The sequence below is a fragment of the Mobula birostris genome, chromosome 29 (assembly GCF_030028105.1).
Source record: "Mobula birostris isolate sMobBir1 chromosome 29, sMobBir1.hap1, whole genome shotgun sequence".
Classification (NCBI taxonomy): domain Eukaryota; kingdom Metazoa; phylum Chordata; class Chondrichthyes; order Myliobatiformes; family Myliobatidae; genus Mobula; species Mobula birostris.
The window spans coordinates 2,225,687-2,243,870 of NC_092398.1; the positions used below are offsets into that span (position 1 = coordinate 2,225,687).

The window sequence follows — 18,184 nt, forward strand, 5'->3', positions numbered from 1 at the left end:
GCAGAGAGATTGAAAACCTGGCTGAGGTGTGTCATAACAACCACCTCGCAGTCAACGATAGCAAGACAAGGAACTGATTATAGACTTCAGGGGAGGCAAACCAGAGGTCCATGACCCAGTCTGCATCAGAGGACCAGAGTTGGAGAAATTAGAAACTTTAAATTCCTGGGTGTTACTATTTCAGAGGGTCTGTCCTAGACCCAGCACATACGAGCAATTGTGAAGAAAACACAACACTGTTTCTACTTCCTGAGGAGCCTGTAGAGATTCGGCATGACATCTAAAACTTTGACAAATTTCTATAGGTGTGTGCTGAAGAGAGTATTGACTGGCTGCTTCACAGGCTGGTATGGAAACACCAATGCCTTTGAATGGATAATCCCACAAAAAGTAGTGGATTCGACCCAGTACATCATGGAAAAAACCTCCCAATCAGTGAGCACATCTACAGGAAACACTGTTGTAGGAAAGCAGCATCCAGAGATCCCCACCAGCCAGGCCAGGCTCTCTCCTCATTGCCGCCATCGGGTAGAAGGTACGAGAGCCTCAGGACTCGCACCACCAGATTCAAGAACAGTTACTACCCCTCAACCATCAGGCTCCTGAGCAAAAGGGGATAATTATACTCAAGTTCACTTTACCCCATCATTGAACCATCCCAACGATCAATGATCTCACCTTAAGGACTCTTTATCTCATGATCCAATGTTCTCGTTATTTATTGCTATTTATTTATATTTGCATTTGCACAGTTTGTTGTCTTCTGCACTCTGGTTGATCTTTCATTGATCCTGTTGTAGTTATTATTCTATAGATTTGCTGAATAAGCCCACAGGAAAATGAATCTCAGGGTTGTATGTGGTGACATATATGTACTTTGATAATAAATTTACTTTGACTTCTCCTTGACGGCAGTAATGAGAAGAGGTGGTGAGAGTCCTTAATGATGGATGCCCTTTTGAGGTAGCGCCTTGTGAAGATGTCCCCGATGCTGGGGAGGCCAGTGCCCATGATGGAGCAGACTGAGTTTACAACTTTCTGCAGCTTTTTCTGACACGGTGCAGTGCCCCCATGCCAGACGGTGACACAATCAGTCAGAATGCTCTCCACCTAAACTGTTACTACTCCCGCAAGGTCAATGTCCCAATCCTAGTTATTGGAATTACTGGCCACTGCTGAAAGGATTTGTGGTTCACGGAAATACAAAATTCCCAACGTCCTTAACTTTTTTAATGGATAGGAGAGAAAGTGGGATTAAAGAATTAGGTGACAGTTTTGTGCTTCATTGTTGAAATTACAGGCTGAGGTAAGAGGTAATTCGCCTGGAGCCAGAGCCAAGTTTGCTGTCTGCTCCGCTATCTCTGCTTGTTTAATCCTATCTGCACTATCGGTGAATAACTTTAGGAGTCAAATTCCTGCTGGTCGGTCACAAAACATTGAAAGGGAAGGGGTCACTTTCAGCATAGTGAAAGAGTGAACCAGATAGTGGAATGTTGTTCTTACTAACATAGAAACTAAAGGAAAATTTTTGCCTTCATATTTAATGTTTCCCTTCAGTTTTACCAACTCTTTAATGACTCAGACTTCCATTAGCTGTGAACCAGGAACAAAATAGACAGAAGCTCCAATCAATGGCTCTTCACATCTCTCCATCGGCTCCTGATATTGTGGGAAACTCTCAAAGTGCCAGATAGACCGTGCAGTAGGAAAGAGAAGCAGATTGCTTGTCTCAGCACTCTAAAAGTTTATGCTAACCTCGATGTGACGACATTTCAAAACAGCTCAGTAATAAATGTGGCAGATCATAAATTTCCATTTTGAAACTGACAGATTTATTTGGTAAAAGTTACTGATTGTAAAAGCAACCCCTAGAGCAGTTGGTGCGGGTCCAGGGAGTGAAGCTTGATGAGTTTTCAAGTCCCAGCAGAGTTATTTTGTACACCTACACACGTCTCTTCCAAACACAGCAGAACCTGTCTCCCATCCTTCCTCAGGGCTGTCCATCCCTTTCTCGATTGCAACCTCCTTCTTCCAGCGTCACTTCACTTGCCCGACGTTTCAAGGAAGAGAGGTGGGGCAGCTGAACAGGTGGTGGACACAGGAGCGCCCGAGGAGGTGGATATTCCAACCTCCATTTCCAGGAAGAGCTGACTGGTGGTAACCAGGGGAAGGCCGGTCGTTCCACCTGAACACTTCACAGGAATTTGCCAATAGAACTTCCGTTAGGTGCACTCCCGCTGATTCTTAAGATCATAAGATATAGGAGCAGAATTAGGCCATTTGTCCCATCGAGTCTGATCTGCCATTTCATCATGGCTGATCCAGTTCCCTCTCAGCCCCAATCTCCTGCTTTTTCCCCTGTAATCAGGAACCTATGAACCTTTGTAATTTGTAGGCCACATCCTTACTTCTGTTTAGGGGTCTGTATATAACTCCCATCAGGGTCTTTTTACCCTTGCAGTTCCTTGGCTCTACCCACAACGATTCAACACCTTCTGATCCTACGTCACCTCTTCCTGATGATTTTATTTCATTTTTTACCAACAGAGCCACGCCACCCCCTCTGCCTACCTGCCTGTCCTTTCGATACAATGTGTATCCGTGGATGTTAAACTCCCAGCTATAATCTTCTTTCAGCCATGATTCAGTGATACCAACGACATTACATACGCCAATCTCTAACTATGCTACAAGATCATCTACTTCATTCCGTATACTGCGCTTTCAGACCTGTGCTCCCCCCTTTTCGATTTTCTCCGCCTTTTCCATTGCAGCTCATCCTGCAGACTGCAATTTTACCCTTTCGTCAGCCTCTCCTTGCCAGCAGTCTCACTAACATAGCCTGGGTTTGTAAACCGGCTACCCCATCCTCAGCACAATCACTCCATTTCGTATCCCTTCCCTCCCCCGCCAAATTAGTTTAAACCCTTCCAAACAGCACTAACATCATCCCACTTCAGAAAGGTATGTAATTAAAGCCAAATCCTTCAATTACTTTCACTGGGAGCAAGTTCCAGATGTTTAGTGTGTGCAAAACTCCCTTTCACTCACTACTAATTCTGAAAGCTGACTTCTGTCATCGTAACGCATTCTAAGATTTCTTCAAATTAGTTCCTATTCCACTCAAAGCGCTAAACTATAATTTCTACATTGACTCTATAGTTAAAACATCAACAGCACTACAAACTAAAATATCATCTCCCGGAATTCAAGGCATTTCACAAAACTGGGTCTGAGCTAGAGATTTCTTGCAGGTTCAATGTACCGCCGTTGCTAATCCTGAAAGTCTGACCTATTTTTATAACAAGCGGCGGCTGTTATTCCTGCTCAGCCTCGCCGCCACATTTGTACACTCCGACAGTGACGGCCGCTGTCTCCGAGCCATGTTTGTTCCTCACTAACAGGCTGTATCTCCCGGAGTCCTGAGAGGTGACCTGCTGGATACTGAAGGTGACGGTGGTCTTCTGGATGGAGATCTGACAGTGTTCGCCAGCCACCACCTCTTTGTCGTTTTTCAGCCAGACCACCTCGGGGAGAGGATCTCCAGAGATGCTACAGGACAAGTACAGGGTCTGTAGAACACAACAAAATATTAATATTACTTTAGGGTAGTATCGAGCACAATGAGACTATAAACAATCCAAGTAGCTGCACTCTATTGTGTCAATGCAAAAGACTATTACTATTACCCAGTAGCCACTTCATTCTGCACTTCACTGCAGAAGGACCTCTTTGCTCCTATACTCAATTCCCCTTGTTATGAAGGCCAGCATGCCATTAGCTTTCTTCACTGCCTGCTGTACCTGCATGTTTACTTTCAGTGACTGATGAACAAGGACACCTAGATCTCGCTGTACTTCCCCTTTTCCTAACTTGACTCCATTCAGATAGTAATCTGCCTTCCTGTTCTTGCCACCAAAGTGGATAACCTCACATTTATCTACATTAAACTGCATCTGCCATGCATCTGCCCACTCACCCAACCTGTCCAAGTCACCCTGCATTCTCATAACATCCTCCTCACATTTCACACTGCCACCCAGCTTTGTGTCATCTGCAAATTTGCTAATGTTACTTTTAATCCCTTCATCTAAATCATTAATGTATATTGTAAATAGCTGCGGTCCCAGCACCGAGCCTTGCCGTACCCCACTAGTCACTAGTCTGCCAACCAATTTTCTATCCATGTCAGTACCCTACCCCCAATACCATTTGCTCTAATTTTGCACACTAACCTCCTGTGTGGGACCTTATCAAAGGCTTTCTGAAAGTCCAGGTACACTTGTACCTGGTAAAGTGGCCACTGAGTTCATGGCCTTCTGCTTCTCCAGCCTATCCACTTCAAGGTTCGCCATGATGTGCATTCGGAGAAGCTCTGCTGCACACCATTGTTGTAAGGTGGCGTTACTTATATTACTGTCATCTTCTAGTCTGGCCATTCTCCTCTGAACTCTCTCATTAACAAGGTGTTTTCACCCACAGAACTGCCTCTCACTGGATGTTTTATTTTGTTTTTCACACCATTCTCTGTAAACTCTAGAGACGGTTGTGCATGAAAATCCCAGAAGATGAACAGTTTCTGAAATACTCAAACCAGCCCATCTGGCACCAACAAACATTTCACAGTGAAAGTCACTTAGGTCACATTTCTTCCCCATTCTGATGTTTGGTCTGAACAACAGCTGAACCCCTTGACCATGTCTGCATGCTTTTATGCATTGAGTTGCTGCCACATGATTGGCTGATGAGATATTTGCATTAACTAGTCGGTGTACAGGTGTACCTAATAAAGTGGCTACTGAGTCTAGGGAGTGCTGCCATTAATAACTGTGCTATTGTATTGCAGGGTGACAGTGTGGAGCTATGTCTCTACCGAGGGAGGTGTAAGGTGCTCCTTCCCTCCACTAGCCTGCAGGTCATCCTTGGACAAGGTGTAGCACAAGTTTAGCCACCCAATCAGGTCACGTGAAGCCATGTAGCAGGTGGTGGATGGTTGTACGAGCAGCCGGTGCACATCACAAGTCCTGGTTATGTGACCACTGACTCCAGGCAGACAGTCTTTGAAGAGTATTGATAATGGCTGGGGTCACCCGTCTTGTAAAGACACTGCCCAGAAGAAGGCAATGGCAAACCACTTCTGTGGGAAAATTTGCCAAGAACAGCCATGATCACCCACACCATGCAACATGGCACATAATGATGATGATGTCTGAGTATAAGTCTCTTTACCTTTGGTAGGATCCCCACTATTGTAAAATTTTTATTATTTTAGTCAGGTTATTTCAGCTAACAGACTTGAGAAGAATTCAGCTGCCAAATGCTAAAAATACGATTAAAATCGAACAAACACAAAATCAAACACTAAAAGAATGCTCTTCAGTTTCCCTTGTAATTTGGATCGATTCAGATCTCTGAGAGTTCCTACACTACAGCCAATCAAGCTGGGGGTAGGGCGGGGTGGGGGGGGGGACAAATAAATTAGAACAAGAATTAAATTGATTTGCAATTTAATTTGTATTCAAGCGATTCCTTTTCAAGGTGGCCGGGGTCCTGTCAGGGTCTCTGATCTAATAGCTAGGAGGGCCATTTTGTTGAAGTGGAAGGATACAACGGCTCCCACTTTGTCACAATGATTCTCTCAAGTGATGCTATGTCTTAGTTCGGGGAAAATTAGAAGTTGAACCTTTGAACCTATGTTTGATTTTGAGAAAAGGTGGGGTTCATTTGCTTGTTATTATCATTTGAGCTAATTGATCTAATTGTAAATTTTTGGTACTTTTTTTTGCTGGCAGTTTGATGTTCATCTTGAGAAGCTTTATGTATTACTCATGGCTCTGGGTTTGAACACTTAATGAGGTTTTCTCTTTTTTCCCCACTTTTCTTGCTTAGTAGGGGTTTTTTTTCATCACAAAATTTTTTCAATCCTTATATAATGTTTTTTTTTCTTGAGACATTGTAAGTGTTGTTTACTTCGATGTACTCGTGTTTATTTTGGATAAAAATAATAAAAGGATTTGAAAAGAATCTCTGATCTACAGCTCTACTCAAACTGTGGTTCTTCATGGCAATGAGTTCCTATTCTTGGAGCTTGCCGAGCGGCTGCATTTTTGATATCTCCAGTAGCGGCCCCGATTTCTCGCCAGTGTTGTGAATCGAAGTGCTGCGGGGAGCTGGATCGTTGAGACAGCGAGAGAAGCTGTCAGAGGCCTCTGCACTTGAGTGATCATTCTCTCAATGGCGAGTGAGAGTTTGCTGCTGATTCTCGAGTCAGGGAACTCGAAATAAACACGGCACTACAGACTGTAACATTGAAACAGTGATTGTTTGTCTCCCGTCTCACTGTGGAAGGAGTGATATCTCTCTCTCCCTTGTTAATGAGAGAGCTCCTGAGGGATGTCGAACTGTTGGAATGAACAGTAGTTTCTGTTGGATTGTAGGCCACGGTCTCTCTTTGGGGCGTTGCTGTTGCTGGCATGGTGGGTGGTGAAAGTGCTAGAACGTCGGGGGAGGGGGATGGTTGACGATACTTGTGCGTGGGAGGCGGAGAGCTCTGGGGTTCTTCAGTCATTTTTCCTGTCATTCTCTCTTTGGGGGTTTTCTTCTGTTTCGTGGATGTCTCTGAAGAGTAAGAATTTCGGGTTGTATACTGTATACATTCTCTGACATTCAATGGACCCGCTGAACCATTATTACAGAATAATGAAGCATCGAAGTTATATTTTAGTTTATAATTGACAGATTAGTATTCACAGTCACAAAACAGGTTTCTTACAGAAAATTAAATCAGTAATGTAACAGGCAGCGGAAAGATAAAGAACAAGAGTGCAATGTATTTCATGTAAGATTAGCTTTAGCTGTGATAATGTTGATGTTGTCATGCTGATATTTTTTTCATTTTTTACCTTGCTCTCCATGACGTTAACAACATCAGGAAGACCGTGTGATACTTTCGCTCTGTCTGAAGGAAGAAGAATGACACTGTATTTGGGAAGTCCAATAGAGTTGCTGAAACAACAAGTTCCAACCTACTCAAAGCCAGAATGATATACTAGGCAGATTGAGAACTTGCAATGCACACAAAATGCGGGGGGAACTCAGAAGGTCAGGCAGTGACTATGCAAATGTGTAGATAGTCGACCCTTTGGGGTGAGGCCCTTTTTCAGGAAAGGGAGGGGAAGAGACTGGAATAAAAAGGTGCGGGGAGGGGAAGGAGAATAGGTGAAGCCAGGTGGGTGGGAAAAGGAAAGGGAAGATTTATGTGCTGTACTGTATGTACTTGTTAACGTGGAGCGGACAACGAGTTAGTAAATCTGGTGGGAGCAAAGAATGTTGTGAATGGCGAGGGTGGAGTGCCGTGGCAGAGGTGTGAGAGAGGTGGCAGAGAGAGTGCCAGGGGCATGGGGTGGCATGGGTACAGACACACCCAGCCCTGAGACACCAGGCAAGGTCATTTGATTCCAAACACTCGGGTTATTGATCATTACAGAATGTCTGTCTGCTGCTTCCCACTCCCTCGCCTCTCCCTTCTCCTTTTCCCAACCATGATTCCCCTCTCCGTTATATATATATATACCTCAGACGTTTGCACAGAACCGTGTGCTCCTCCCTCCATTGTCCAGACCTAGAGTATGTGTGTCTGGTCAAGGTGATTTATTACTATTGAGGCACAGCATGTATCAGGCCCTTCTGTCCCTTCGAGCCATGCTACCCAGCAACCCACCAACTTAACTCCAGCCTAATCATGGGGCAATTTACAATGACCAATTAACCTACCTGCCTGAGTCAGTGGTGGAGGCAGATACACTCGTGAAGTTTAAGAGACTGCTAGACAGGTATATGGAGGAATTTAAGGTGGGGGGGTATATGGGAGGTAGGCTTTAAGGGTCAGTACAACATTGTGGGCCAAAGGGCCTGTACTGAGCTGTACTATTCTATGTTCTATGTTCTACCAACTAGTAAGTCTTTGGACTGTGGGGGGAAACCAGAGCACCTGGAGGAAACCCACACGCCCACGGGAAAGACTGTACAAACCTGCTTACAGAGGACACCAAACTCTAATGTCCCGAGCTGTAATCGTGTCATGCGAACAGCTTTGCTACTGTGGCACCCTATTGTGCTGATGTTTTCTCAGCATCTTAACCCAAAAGTCCCAAAAGCAGCAAATTCATAGACCAGTACAGCACAGGAACTGGCCATTTGGCCCACAGTGTTGTGCTGACCCAACTAAGAAGGAAATCAAAGACACCCAAGCACTAATCCCTCCAGCCTAAACCATGTCCATATCCCTCCATCTTCCTCACATCCATGTGTCTATCGTCTCTTAAAAGCCTCTAATGTATTTGCCTCTACCACCACACCAGGCATCCACCACTCTCTGAGTAGAAAAATTACCCCCTCACATCCCCCTTGAACCTACCCCCTCTCACCTTCAATGCATGCCCTCTGGTATTAGACATTGCAATCCTGGGAAAAAGATACTCCCTGCCCACTCTATCTGTGCCTCTCATAACCTTATAAACCTCTATCAGATCTCCCCTCAGCCTCCAGCACGCCAGAGAAAACAACCCAAGTTTATCTACCCTCTCGTGATAGCACATGCCCTCTAAACCAGCAGCATCCTGGTAAACCTCTTCTGCACCATCTCCAAAGCCTCAACGTCTTTACCATAGTGGGAAAACCAGAACTATAAGCAATAGTACAGGTATGGCCTAACCAGAGTTTTATAAAGTTGCAAGATTCGTCTTTTGAACTCAAAGCCTTGACTAATAAAATTAAGCATTCCACAAGCCTTCTTAACCACCTTAATCGACCTGTGTAGCCACTTTCAAGGAGCTAAGAACTTGGATCTCAAGATCTCTCTGCTCAGCAACACTGTTAAGCACCTCGCCCTGTACCGTCTCCCTGCACTTGCCCTACCAAGATGCAACACCTCACATTTATCTCGGTTAAACTGCATCTGCCATTTCTCTGCCCATATCAGCAACTGATCTATATCGCGCAGTATTCTTTGCCTGTCTTTGACACTACCTGCATGGAAGAATGGTCACCTCACTACAGGAAGGATGTGGAAACCATAGAAAGGTTGCAGAGGAGATTTACAAGGACATTGCCTGGATTAGCGAGCGTGCCTTATGAGAATAGATCGAGCGAACTAGGCCTTTTCTCCTTGGAGCGACAGAGGATGAGAGGTGACCTAATAGAGGTGTATAAGATGATGACAGGCATTGATCATGTGGATAGCCAGAGGCTTTTTCCCAGGACTGATATGGCTAGTATGAGAGGGCACAGTTTTAAGGTGCTTGGAAATAGGTACAGAGGAGATATCAGAGGTAAGTTTTTTACTCAGAGAATGGTGAAGTGCATGGAATGGGCTGCCGGCGACGGTGGTGGAGGCGGATACAATAGGGTCTTTTAAGAGACTCCAGGATAGGTACATGGAGCTTAGAAAAATAGAGTGCTATGGGTAACCCGAGGTAATTTCTAAAGTGTTCATGTTCGGCACAGCATTGTGGGCTGAAGGGCCTGTATTGTGCTGTAGGTTTTCTGTTTTTCTGAGAACAAGTTGTGAATGCAGAGGAAAAGATTACAAACTAACACACCCAGCCCTTTACAATTTACAATTGATTAACTTACTTTTCTCTGCAAATGCTGCTTGTCTGAAAGGCAAATAGAACAACATGAGGACATTCACAGTCACTCTACATTTTAAACCTTCATGTGATTAGCTTTTTTCAGAAGAATGTATCAGTAACATGAGACCACACACATGTTACATTAACCATGGTTCAGTATCTGATATTCCTTCCTTTGGACAACACACAAACAGCTCTGGAGGAACTCAGCAGGTCAGGCAGCTTCTGTGGAGGAGACATTCTGGGCTGAGACCTTTCTGATGTGAACTCAGGTCCTACTCCTGATACTCTTAGAGTTATAGAGTTACAGCAGCGAGAAAGGCCATTTGGCCCATCTAATCCATGTTGAACTATTATTCTGCATAGAGCCATCGACCTGCACCTGAGCTATAGCTCTTCACACTATTTTCTAAATGGAGAGAAAATTCAAAAATTCAAGGTGCGAAGTGACTTGGAAGTCCTCGTGCAGGATTCCCCATGGTTAATTTGCAGGTTGAGTCAGTGGTGAGGAAGGGAAATCCCATGTTCGGATTCATTGCCAGAGAACTAGATTATAAAAGCAAGGATGTAATGTGGAGGCTTTATAAAGCATTAGTAAGGCTTTACTTGGAGTATCGTGAGCCCCTTATGCAGACGAAGCTCACGAGAATGATTCTGGGAATGAAAGGGTTACTATATGAGGACCGATGGATGGCTCTGGGCCTGTACTCAGTAGGATTCAGAAGAATGAGGGGAGATCTCACTGAAACCCGTCGAACGTTGAAAGGGTTTGATAGAGTGGATGCAGGTCAGTTGTCTTCCATAGTGGGAGAGTCTAGGACCAGAGGGCACAGACTCAGAATAGAGGGACAGGCATTTAGAATAGAGATCAGGAGGAATTTCTTTAGCCAGGGGATGGTGAATCTATGGAATTCATTGGCTATGTTACAGGCAGAGGTTAATAGGTTCTTGGTTAGTCAGGGCACGAAGGCATTCAGGGAGAAGGCAGGAGATTGGGGCTGAGAGGGAAATGGATCAGACATGATGAAATGGTGGAGCAGACTCGATGGGCCAAATGGCCCAATTCTGCTCCTATATTTTATCGTCTTATAGTCCTCCCATCAGTTAGACATCACAGCCGGCATGGGCAAAGTCAGCTGATAAAATGGGTTTCTTTCCATTTACTTATTGAGTTACAGTGTGGAATAGACCTTCTGTCCTTTCAAGCCACACCACCCCGCAACCCCTGACTTCATCCTAACATAACCACAGGACAATTTACAATGACCAATTAACCCACCGACTGATACATGATAACCGATGACGCATTGATCGTGTGGATAGTCAGAGGCTTTTTCCCGGGGCTGAAATGGCTAACACGAGAGGGCACAGTTTTAAGGTGCTTGGAAGTAGGTACAGAGGAGATGTCAGGGGTAAGTTTTTTTTACGGAGAGAGTGGTGAGTGTCTGGAATGGGCTGCCGGCGATGGTGGTGGAGGCGGATACGATAGGATCTTTTAAGAGACTCCTGGATAGGTACATGGAGCTTGGAAATATAGAGGGCTATGGGTAACCTTAAGGTAATTTCTAAAGTAAGTACATGTTCAGCACAGCATTGTGGGCTGAAGGGCCTGTATTGTGCTGTAGGTTTTCTATGTTTCTATATCTTTGGACTGTGGAAGAAACTGGAGCACCTGCAGGAAACCTGTGTAGTTACAGGGAGAACGTACAAACCCTTTACAGACTGCGGTGGGAATTGAACCCTTGTCGCTGGTACTGTAAAGCATCGTGCTAACTGTACTGCCCTGACTTTGAAGTATGAGTCCATGATTCTAGGACTTTTCCAACAAGCTATATTCTATCAAATCTCCTTTGTACTTTTATTGCCAAATGGAACACATTAGCAGTGCACTAGGTCTATATTGGCTGAGATCTGATTTCCCTCGGGTTGGAAGCCTCTGCACTGTTAAGGGGTGTTGGAGACAGTCAACTCGGTTACTCTCAGGTCAATAGCCTTGTAGTTCAAATGCATCACGTAAACTAGTGAACAGAAACTTACTTCAGTGTTTGGTATTCTGAGATAGCTTCATTTAAAACTGAAAAGAGAAAGAACAAAGGGAATGAGAAGACTTGTATTGAACAATAATGAGGCATCAGAACAGGAAGATGACATTCGGCTCCTAAAAGTAGTTCTGGCATTGATCACATCAGATTGAGATTCTTTTATTTATCACTTGTACATCGAAACATTCAGTGAAATGTATCGTTAGTGTTAAGAACCAACACAACCAAAGGGTGCGCTGGGGGCAGCCTGCAAGAGTCAGCACACATCCCAGAATCAGTTTAATATCACCAGCGTATGTCATGAAATTTGTTGCCTTTGTGGCAGCAGTACATTGCAATACATAATAGTAGGAACAAAAACAAGAATTACAGGAAAAATATATATATATATAAAATGGTGAAATTAAATAAGTAGTGCAACAACAGAAATGAACAAATAGTGAGGTAGTATTCATGGGTTCAGTGTCCATTCAGAAATCAGATGGCAGAGGGGAAGAAGCTGTCCTGAATTACTGACTGAGTGCCTTCAGGCTCCTGTACTTCCTTCCTGATGCTAGCAATGAGAAGAGGGCACATCCTGGGTGATGGAGTCCTTAATGATGACGCCACCTTTTTGAGGCGTCACTCCTTGCAGGTGCCCATGATGGACCTGACTGAGTTCACAATGTTCTGCAGCTTCTTTTGATGCTGTGCAGTGCCCCCCGCGCCTCCCGCCCCCCATACCAGACAGGTCGAATGCTCTCCATGGTACATCTGTAGAAATTCATGAGTGTTTTAGGTCACATACCAAATCTTCTCAAACCCCTAATGAAATACAGCCACTGTTGTGCCTTCTTTGTAGCTGCATTGATATGTTGGGCCCAGGATAAATCCTCAAAGATATTGTCACACAGGAACTTGAAATTGCTCACTCTCTCCACTTCTGATCTCTCTATGAGGACTGGTGTGTGTTCTCTCATCTTACCCTTTCTGAAGTCCACAATCAGCTCTTTGGTCTTACTTTCTGGTGCCAACATAGCGTACCCACAATGCTCAGCAGACAACACAGAAGATAATGGACCCATTCAAACCGGGCGCTTTTGTGCGCCACTGAGAGGAATCCCCACCCCCCACCACTTTTTACTTTTTCATTGTTGGGTTGATTTATCACACTGCGGAGTTTCGTCTTTCATCCTGGGGTGCAACCCTGACGGAATATAGGGTGTTGCTCCATCACCCTGAGGGTGGCCTGATCGTGGCACAAGAGGAGGCCTTGGACCGACATATTGGAATGGGAATGGGATTCGGAATTTAAATACTTGGCCACCTGGGAACCAGATTCAGATTAATTTATTTATCAGATGTACATCGAAGCACACAGTGTAATGCATCATCAGTGCCAACAACCAACACAACCTAGAGATGTGCTGGGCACAGCCCACAAGAGCCGTCACACTTTTGGATCTGTCGTCTGGCACCATCAGCTGCTTCCTGCTCATGTCCCTCAACATGTCCAATAAGTCAGTCCTCACTGGCGGATCAGAGGTGGAGCGGGTCAGAAACTTTAAATTCCCTGGTGTTATTTCGGAGGACCTGGCCTCAGCCTAGCACTCAAGTACAATTACGAAGAAAGCATAGCAGTGTCTCTACTTCGCTGGGAATTTGGCAGAGATTTGGCATTACATCTGAAACCTTAACAAACTTCTATAAATGTGTAGTGGAGAGTATATTGACTGGCTGCATCACAGCCTGGTATGGAAACACCAAAGCCCTTGAACGGGCAATCCTATGGTCCAGTCCATCACTGGTAGGGCCCTCCCCCCTCCCCATCAACATGAAACGTTGTCACAGGAAAGCAGCATTATTCATCAGGGACCCCCACCACCCAGGACATGCTCTCTTCTCACTGCTGCAATCAGGAAGGCGGTAAGGAACCTTCAAGACTCACACCATCCGGTACAGGAAAAGTTATTACCCCTCAACCAGCAGGTTCTTGAGCCAAAGGGGATAACTTCACCCAACTTCACTTGTCGCATCATTGAAATGTTCCCACAACCAATGGACTCACTTTCAAGGACTCTTCATCTCATGTTCTCAATATTTATTGTTTATCTATTTATTTATTATGATTCCTTTCTTTCTGTTTTGAACATTTGTAGAATGTCCGTATATTGGAGGTGTGACAAGAATACACATAGATTAAGATGTAGCTGGCCTGGGCTGGCACCAGTGGAATCAGCAGTTGGTCTGCCACCTGTCTTCAGGAGAGAGAGAGAGAGAGATAAGGAAAACAATGGGGCAGCATTTGGAGATGTTAATGAAGGAAGGAGAGCTGTCAGGATCGGCTCTCCCTTTGAACCCTGAACTGTTTGAAGTGATGGACAGGCGATACCCCAGCAGGGGGATAAAAAGGGACAGGTTCGCTAAGGCAGGAGACACACGACACCTGATGTAACAAGGCCCTGGAAGCGGTGCGTCTCTCACAAGTCGGTGGGAAGTACCGGGCCATAGACGCACAGGGTGGAAAGGCACGATCGGCGGGAACCTGGTGTGTGTCCACCCTTGCCTGGGTGCCAGGTTCACCGCAGGGAAACGATCGTATCTGGAAACGGAGGGGTCACGGTCAGTGACCTCAGATGACATCACAAAGGACTCACCCGAAAGCTGACTGCAAAGGTCTGTGTGGAAGCCTTGAATATTCATTCGTTTTTGCTCTCTCTCTCCTATCCCCCACTGTCCATTGCCACGGCAGCGATTACTGCGAACTGAACTGAACTAAATTGAACTGAACTTTGCGTCACTTTGAAACTGGTCATTTACCCCTAGACAACGATAGAGCTTGATTGATCCTGTTATCTTAATTCTGTGTACATGTGTGTTTATCATTGCTGAACTGTTGCATTTATTATCCTTTTGATTAGAGTACTGTGTTGCTTGTTTCTTTAATAAAACTGTCTTAGTTCTAGTAATCCAGACTCCAACTGAGTGATCCATTTCTGCTGGTTTGGCAACCCAGTTACGGGGTACATAACAGAGGATACTTGGAAGCACATTTACCTTTCTGTGATAAGTTCAGTTCTCGGACGTGTTTCTGTTTTCCGTCAAATAACTCCAGGGTGTATTGACCCTTATCTGCCTCATTTGGGTTGTAGATCTGTAACCAGACCTGGTGATTATCAGATCCAATCCTCCTTCGGTCTTGAGACTCCAGGCTTTTGTTGCTAAAGAAATGACAGCACCTGAGTCATTTCAGCAGAATATTACTGTCATTGAAATGAAATGTTATGGGAAATGGACAGAGCGGTCAGCCAGCACCTTTCCCCGGAGTGGGTGGGTGGGGGAGTGGGACATGATGTGAGAGGCTGGGAGGGGATAGCTGGAAGGGTTAAAGGGTCAGAGAAGAGATCTGAGAGGAGAGGACAGTGGACCATGGAAGAGCGGGAAGGAAAGGGAGATGATGGGAAGGTCATGAGGGCAGTAGAGGAGAGAAGTCATGAGAGGGCCAAAAAGATTTATGGGGGGCGGGTGGTGAAAGCTGAGGGGAGAGGTTACCAGAAGTTAGAGAAATTGATGCTCACACCATGGGGTTTGAGACTACCCAAACAGAGGTGTTGCTCCTCCAACCGTAGTTTGGCCTCATCGTGATGTGAGAGGAAGCTATTGACCAACATGTTGGAATGAGAATGGGAAGTCAAATTGAAATGGATGGCCATCAGAAGATTTGGCCTTTTGCAGCAGATGAACTGAAGGTGCTTGATGAAGTGGTTCTCCCAAACTATGCTGGGTCTCACCAATGTAGGGGAGACTGCACTGGAAACACCATATGTAATAGACGACCCCAACAGACCCGCAGGTGAAAAGTCACCTCACCTGGAAGGACTGTTGAGGGCCCCGGATGCTGGTGAGGGAAGAGGCGTAGGGGCAGGTGTAGTTCATGTGCCGATGGTTGGGATAAGTGACAGGAGGGATATCTGTGGGGAGGGACTAGTGGACAAGGGAGACATGGGGAGTGGTGGGAGGGAAAACGTGCCTGGTGGTGGGATCCCACTGGAGACGGTGGGGGCTGGAGGGAATGATGTGCTGGACGGGAGGCCCATGCAGTGGTAGGTCAGGATAAGGGAACCCTATCCCTGTCACAATGTGGGAGAATGGTGTGAGGGCAGATGTGCAAGAAATGGAGTGGTGTGGGTGAGAGCAGCACCGATGGTGGTGGAAGAGATTAAACCGTTTTCTGAAAAATATACGGCACCTCAGATGTCCTGGAATGGGAAGCCTCATCCTGAGAACCGGTGGGGTGGGGGCAAAGGAAATGAGAGAAGGGAATGGCAGTTTTCCGAGTGATAGGTCAGGAACAGGTATAGTTAGGACAACTGTGGAAGTGAGTGGGTTTGCAAAAGTTATCAGTAGACAGACTGCCTCTGGAGATGGAGACAGAAGGATCAAGAATGGGGAGAGAGGTGTCAGAAATAGACCACGTAAAGTTGGGGATCTGCAGAATTGTTTGTGTATCTGTGGAGGGATATGGACAGTGGAATTGGATGAAGTTCACAGAATGTTTTTACTTACTTTAAGTACCAGCTTTTCTTCAGGCAGTCCACATTCCACTTCAGTAAGGAATAAATCTTTATTCCCTCAGCTGTTGGTTGTATTTTCAATTCTGAAGCTGAATTACCTGTGGGAGAGAGCAGTGATGATAGAAAGTGCTTCTGTCTAAAATCATTCAAACTCCTTCTCAAAGTGATGCATTGTGAGGGAATGCCAGCCGCTCAACTGCATTAAAGTCCTAACAGGGACCTCACCGGCAATTATCTAAAGGTGCACCTTGTTCAGCTGGTGGAGGTGCTGCCTCACAACTCCAGCGACCCTGGTTCAATTCCGACCTCCAGCACTCTCGGTGTGGAGTTTGCACGTTCCCTGTTCTCCCCGTCACTGCACGGGAATTCCACCTGAATGCGCCGGATCTCCTCCTCATCCCAAAGCCATGAGGGTTGGTAGGTTAATCAGCTGCTGTAGATTACCGGTGCAATCTGGGGGGCGGGGGGAGAACAGATGAAATCTGATCAAGTTTAATATCACCGGCGTATGTCGTCAAATTTGTTGTCTTTGCCGAGCAGTACATTGCATTACATAAACATTGTGAGAAAAAACTGTGAATTACTTGGGTGATGGGGGTCGTTAACGATGGACACTACTGTTTTGAGGCAGCCCTCCTTGAAGCCGTCCTGGATGCTGGGGAGACTGGTGCCCATGAAGGAACTGACTACGTTTACAGTGTTCAACCCGGTTCCCCTCCCCCCACCGCCATACCAGACTCTGATGCAGCCACATAATGTAAATGGGTGATTGATGGTTAGCATGGAATGAATGGGCCGATGGGCCTCTTTTTGTGCCATATGACTCTCTCTATAAAGAAAACCAAACCCATTCTCTATGGTCTGGGGTAATAATTGAGCAGAGGTACCAAGCAGCACTAAGCTGATGGCTCTCCAACGTCCTTGAAACATATTTGCATTTAATTGTGGGATCTATTGCATATTGATCTATTGGATATCGATCTATTGCATTTTGATCTATTGGATATTGATCTACTGGCATGTCACCAAAGACTTACAGGTTTCTGCAAATGTATCATAGAGAGGATTCTGACTGGTTGCACCACTACCAGGTATACGATCTGAAAAAGTTGCAGAGCATTGTAAACTCAGCCAGCTGTACCATGGGCACTAGTCTCCTCACCACTGAGGACATTTCAAAAGGCAATGCCTCAAAAAGGTGGCATCCATCATGCAAAACGGTCATCATCCAGGACATGCCCTCTTCTCCTTACTACTGTTGGGGAGGAGGTACCTGAGCCCGAAGACACGCAGTCAACCTTTTAGGAACTGTTTCTTCCCCTCCACCACCAGATCTCTGAGCAGTCCAGGAACTGGATCCTGAATAATCGTCACTTGCAGACCCCAGTCAGTTCGGACTGGCAACAACATCTCCACGCAGTCTCCACCAGCACAGGGGCACCGCACGGCAGCATGAACATCTAGTCGAGAGGCACCACAACAACCACCTCTCACTCAATGTCAGCAAGACCAAGGAGCTTCAGAACTCCACCGTCTGCTTTCAGTAATCCAAAGGGAAGCCCAGGGGAGACCTCCAGGCCCCGGACCTGCTGGGAGATGTCAATCACTGCCACCGGGAGTGGTTAAGGCGAACATTGCAAAACATGAAGACGAAGACCATGTTCTTCATTAATTGTAAACATCACAATATGATAAAAGGCGGTACTAAAATGCAAGTTTATTTTTTGTTTCAAATTACTCACTGCTGATTCTGCAGACTTCCCGAAGAACGTTGTCAAACACTGAAATAAATCATTGGCAGAGTTAAAGCAATGATGTTGTCAGCATACCACATCAGAAATCAGAAAACTAATCTTATTTGTTTGTTTATTTAGAGATACAGTACAGTAACAGGCCATTCTGGCCCAACAAGTCTGTGCTGTCTAACTACACCCATGTGACCTATTAGCCTCATACA

General features: G+C 45.5%; 1 protein-coding gene across 5 annotated transcripts in view; it reads right to left on the reverse strand.

The window, feature by feature from the left end:
• Positions 1–1,817: 1,817 nt before the first annotated feature.
• myom3 (myomesin 3) overlaps positions 1,818–18,184 on the reverse strand; it is a 121,237-nt gene continuing 104,870 nt past the window's right edge. For 4 of the 5 annotated variants that reach the window (XM_072246907.1, XM_072246905.1, XM_072246908.1 and 1 more), the window contains 7 exons: positions 17,970–18,008; positions 16,220–16,325; positions 14,711–14,874; positions 11,670–11,706; positions 9,634–9,656; positions 6,903–6,958; positions 1,818–3,572 (listed from right to left, as the gene is read on the reverse strand). In XM_072246907.1, the coding sequence (XP_072103008.1) occupies positions 3,318–3,572; positions 6,903–6,958; positions 9,634–9,656; positions 11,670–11,706; positions 14,711–14,874; positions 16,220–16,325; positions 17,970–18,008 (680 nt within the window). In that variant the 3' untranslated portion in view covers positions 1,818–3,317. The remainder of the gene's footprint in view (positions 3,573–6,902; positions 6,959–9,633; positions 9,657–11,669; positions 11,707–14,710; positions 14,875–16,219; positions 16,326–17,969; positions 18,009–18,184) is intronic. The other variant, XM_072246906.1, reaches the window with a different exon arrangement.